The 5484-nt window shown below is 33.3% G+C and overlaps 1 protein-coding gene across 1 annotated transcript in view; it reads right to left on the bottom strand.

The window, feature by feature from the left end:
* Window positions 1–213: 213 nt before the first annotated feature.
* Window positions 214–5484, bottom strand: part of RTTN (rotatin) — an 82398-nt gene continuing 77127 nt past the window's right edge. The window contains exons 46-49 of the mRNA XM_014938445.1: window positions 4168–4435; window positions 2830–2933; window positions 2410–2479; window positions 214–688 (exon numbers count right to left, since the gene is read on the bottom strand). Coding sequence (XP_014793931.1) covers window positions 609–688; window positions 2410–2479; window positions 2830–2933; window positions 4168–4435 — 522 coding nt within the window. The 3' untranslated portion in view covers window positions 214–608. The remainder of the gene's footprint in view (window positions 689–2409; window positions 2480–2829; window positions 2934–4167; window positions 4436–5484) is intronic.

Below are 5484 nucleotides of genomic sequence, written 5' to 3'. Positions count from 1 at the left end.
TACCTGTAATATCAGTAGTTGAGAGCTCTTTTCGATTGCTAGCATCTTTAAAAAAATGCAGCAGTTTGAACTGAAAACCCCTTAAAAAATAAAACATGGTTTTGCTGTTCTACACTTAGCAGATACAACACACCATGACTGCCAGCATTTTCAGTATGCACTGTGCACACCCACAACATTAAAATTACAATCCACTGACAACAAATGGTGATCTCAGTTTAAAATACCTTTATTAAGACCAATCCAAACCAGCAATTCTAACACTTTACAGTAACAATTCCAATGCATAATTTAAGAAAATTACTGATTTTTCACATCCTTCTGTACATTCCTTCTTCTGTGTACATACTTTACATAGTAGCATCGTTATAATTTCCCATTGGGATTACAGTACAAATAGTTTGAACCACTTATTTAGTGGTGAACCACAATTTAGTGCAATTTCTTTGGTTCAAAGTGATGAACTCCTTCCTCAAAGCCTTCATAAATTTCTTTCACAGCATGTATGCTGCTGCCATGAATCCGCGAATTAGAAGTGTTTCCTTTAAATTTCAGGCTGCCATTGAATCAGCTGTCCAATTTCAATTTGAGAAGTCCTCTGACGATCATTAAGAATCAAGAAGCTGCACTATATTCTCTAAGCATTTTAAATAGTAGGCATGTAGCTCATCTTCTGGCTGCGGAGTAGCTAAAAGGAAGAAAAAACAAGATTTGAACTTCTAGTTGATTATTAATACAAAATGATTTTTTAAAGATCACATCAAACACATTGCTAGAATTCGTGCTATTTTATGATCTTAACCTCTACATTACAGGTAGTAAATCAAGTACTAATGTTGTAAAGTCTGGGGTTTTTTGTTTGGGTGGATTTTTGTTGTTGTTGTTGTTTTTAAAGGCTAGGTTTTTTAACAGCATTCCAAGCCCCTACTTAGTTGTAATGAATAAAGTGAAAAGTGCCTTTTGATTATGCTGTGTTACAATGAGGTCATGCCTTGTTCCTGCCAAAACTTCTCCTTGGGTAGGAGGAGGAAAGCAGGAAGTGAAAAATAACAATATACATGTTGAAAAATTCCCTTACTTGAACTCAGAAGAACAATCTATCATTTTAGCACAATTACCACTGTAAAGTGATAAAAGCTTTAATAGGGTAGGCTACTTGAGAGCCTTAATGCAGGAAAACATAGATGAAAATTTCACATGACTGTAAACTGTAAAAATTACAGTTGAATAAATGTTTCATACTTAGCATTTTGAAATCTAAATGTTTATTGAATTAAAAATCAATCTAAAGTAGTACATAAATAAATAGGGATCAAAGCTACATGGTGCTAGTCTATAAAAGATGCATATATCTGCCTTGTTGATTCAACATAATATTTTGAAAAGTTTCTTATCAGTGGCAGTTATGCTATAAAGAACAATACAAACTATTTATTATCACACTATCAGTTTATGAAATGTTGCATTGTGTTATTTTTAATGGTTGACTTGGTAAAGAACAGTAACAGTATGTTGACAAAATCAATGGATTTGGATGACAGTACAGGAAGAATTCTAGCAAAAAATACATCTCCTTATTAGGATCCTGACAAACAATGTTCAATGTAGGCAGAAATTTTGTGGCAATTCTGTTGTGCAAAATAACTACTGGAACTTGGTATTGTAAGCCCCTCAACTGATAAACCTATTTGAGTACATCTATACGGCAATTAAAATCAGTTGGAAAACTCACTGGCTTAAAATGAAATATTTGCATGTTTTTGCAAGATTGGAGTCTTGATGTGAGTAACAACCAATAGACCCATTATTAGCTACTGAAACTCCAGCTACAGACCAGTGTTTGAACATCTTTCAAAGTTAACGTTCTTGAGCTGAATATAACAACCTATCACATAAAAGCTATTCAAATGATAGTTATATTCAGCTACTTGAACAAAAAACCTCAAGCTTTGAGAGAGCCAGCTAATTCATGGTACGGTATTTTAAGACCAGCACTGTGATCTGTTCTGATCCCTTCTCTGTGTGACTGAACACAGTAAGGTTGAGCACTGTTAAGCGAAGTCAATGCTAAATGAACAATTTTTCTTATCACTTAATTTAAAAATTAACACGTACTGCAAAAATTAAAGCGTACTGCAAAGAAAGCAATCTGCTGCAAGCACCATCAGACCTATTCTTACGATCAGCAATTACCTGAGGTCTTATTTATAATTTGTTAATCTATATCTGTATTTATAAGATGCCTAACCATAAAGCATATTATGCTTTACTCGTTATTTTAGAGACAAAAGTATCCTTTCAAAAACTTGCAGCACAATAAAAATTTTTGTGATGATGTAAACTGAAATGTGTTAATGATCTATCTGATGGAAAAATACGGAATTGGCATTAATTGGAGCTAAGATTTACCTTTCTTCACTAAAGAATACGCCTCATCTATTCTTCTCCTTATTGATGGATTCTTCAAAGTCACTTTTGCCTGCAGCACACACAAACAAAGCACAATGACTTTACTTTCTTCCCCACACGTTCACACTTTAACAGCAAAGTTTAGAAAATGACGATAATTCAGCAGAACATAAGATGCAGGAATTTTTGAATTAGCATATGACTGCATCATCATACAGATTGCATTTATATAAGCAGTCACAAACCAGAGGGGAAGCTGCTCCCTCACCATGTTGTTAACCTTCTAGCCTGATCAACTGTGTGATTAAAATAATAAAATGGAACTGCTGCTGTAAACTTTATTTACTTAAAGGTTACTGTATTGTTCATAGTGTAATAAAATTAACAATACATTTTTTCAAGTATTTCTCAAATACTAACCTTCTGATAGTTGTGAAGCAAAGCCCAAAGTGCAGCTGCTCCTATTCTCTGAACAGCACAACTATCACTTTCCAAACAGCCAGACAGTACTGCAATCGCCTTATCTAATGAAAAAAATGGAAAAAAAACCTCATCTAGAAAATATCAACAAAAGCCCACAAATATATTTACAATTCTCAGTATTTTGATCCTTGGAGTACACTCATTTCTATGAAACGTATTGGCATGGCAGATGAATTACAGAAACTTTCTAATCAGATTAATTACATTTAAATATGCTCATGAAATTGGCAGTCTACATTGGAAGAAGTGTTAAAAAGAATATAGCAAAACAAAATCAAGCCCTGTTAAAAAATTAAGCCATCAGTATAAAACAGTTATGTACAGCCACCCATCAGCTATGCATAAGGACTAAGCCATGAAACTCTTTGATAACTCCCAGTAGCCACATTTTGAGCCACATCAGGATAGAAATTAAGATGTTTCTATTTTCCTTAGTACTTATTATGTAGATGATTTGTAACAAATGAGAAATATTTGCCACCCCACTGTAGGTGCCTGAATTTCCTAGCCTTGCTCTGAAGTGAGACTCTTCAAGTTTGCTTGTTCACTTCATAATAAAAACATCACAGATTATGTAACTGAATAATGCATGTTTAATTAAGGCAGCAAATCAGCATCTTGGGGAAAAAAAAAGTAAAAGCATGGACACTATGGAAAACCTGCTGAGAACTTATAACAGTTATAAGACAGAAGCATTCTCTGTGCAATTAAATCAGGGAAAGAAACATGCCTTTTACTAACAACGGAGAAAAAAGTTCTGTGCATGTTGTTACGTGAAATATATGTGCCATGATCATGACTTTTTCATTACCATAATGTTTTCTGCACATGAAAAAAATACAAAATAGTTTGTCTCAGCATCCATGACTTGCAGGAGCTAATAAGATTTTCTCCAACTGAAAGACAGGAACTTCCATGGTAGAAATATTTTTTTTTAAACTCTCCCTGCCCCCTGAAAAATTAGCTGTTTAAGAAAACTGCAAAAATCCTTTCATTCATGTGCTACTATATTCAAATGATCAGTCTCATGATAAATCTTGATTTTTTAAAAAATTATTTGCCTTTTTTTTTTGCTATATATTCCTATTTTAATTGCTTTTCTGCCAAAATATATGTTTTATAATTACTTCTATTAAAATAATTTTAATGAAAAAGATTTTCTAAACAGCAATATTGAGTTCTTGGTCAGTAAGCCAAATTGCAATGAAAATTTGGTATTCTGGAACACAAAATATTTTCAGTGTACAATAGCTTGTATACCCTTTAGATACTTACCATTAGCTAATATTTTTGGTTTATTAGTTGTACTAAAACATATGTTATGTAGAATGAGAAGTGCTAGGTGTTGGCTGCTCTTGTGTTTGTAGTTACACATTTCCACGATCTGGTCTAAAAACCCATTTATCTTCATGATCATCTGCTGTCCATCTTCTCCAAAAGATACATTCAGTAGCAGCTTTAGCCAAAGTGTAGACATATTACCAGGATTTTTATGACTTCCTTTTGGTAATGAAAGAGACAAAAAATTCTGCAGGAAGTTACTCTATCAGAAGGAAGAAAAAGGATGTTAGAATTTATAGTATTCTATGCTTTGTTCACTGCTGTTTGACCTTCCAATCTGTATACTTGAACAAAATAGTACTAATGTTTCATTTACATATTTCAGGGTACCCATTATTAATCAAGGATTTTTGAAAGAATTACATACAAAAAAGAGTCAACATCTTGGTTAAAAGATTATATGGTAATACATCTTCTTCTGTAATAATTTTTGCAATGTAGATACATAAAAGTTGATCCAACACAATATATTTCTTTAAAGGCTAATTATTACCACTAGATACGCTTTTCGCTTTGCACTTCTTTTTTCTGCCAAAAAAAAGCTAGAAGCAATTTAACCGAATCAATGCACCACTGACCTAATGTATTCTCAATTCCCTATTTATTATTGCTTGCAAATGTTACATTTATCATAGAATCATAGGATATCTCAAGTTGGAAGGGACCCATAACGATCTATAGTACCCTCCTGCCCCGTTCACTGACCACCATAGTAGTGTCCTCTATTTTTCTAAACTTTGAAGAAAAAGATCTTTATGTCAACATGGCATACCTTACTGCTTCCCAATTTCAGGGTTTAGGAGATTCTGAGCAGGTATAAATCTGCTCTGCTGCAAGAGGGAGATGTTCTAACATAAGATTTCTATGATGAAAAAAGTCCTTGACTAAATATTCCCAACCTCACTGACCCTCACCAATACATACAGGGAAAACCAAACAATCCAGGGTACAAACTCATTGTGGTTTTCTTCATGTGAATACAATATTGGTAATCTAATTTTAAAAGACGGAATTAATAATTCAGCGTTGCTTACACTTATGAAACCAGAGGTCATGGAAAGAGAATGAAGACTAAGTACTATCACACTAGAGTGAAAGTCTGAAGACAGCAAAAGTCAAAACAATTCACAGAACAGAACTGCTACCATAAAAAAGATCTCAAACTCTTTGTTTCTATGAAAACGTTTGAGTATCAGCTATTTTGTAACTGTATGACCATATTTTATATAATTAGCACCAAAAAAAAGATCA

Source organism: Calidris pugnax, unplaced genomic scaffold (genome assembly GCF_001431845.1).
Source record: "Calidris pugnax isolate Ruff unplaced genomic scaffold, ASM143184v1 scaffold13, whole genome shotgun sequence".
Classification (NCBI taxonomy): Eukaryota; Metazoa; Chordata; class Aves; order Charadriiformes; family Scolopacidae; genus Calidris; species Calidris pugnax.
The sequence above is the reverse complement of the archived record's forward strand: the minus strand, read 5'-3'. Positions and strand labels throughout refer to the sequence as shown.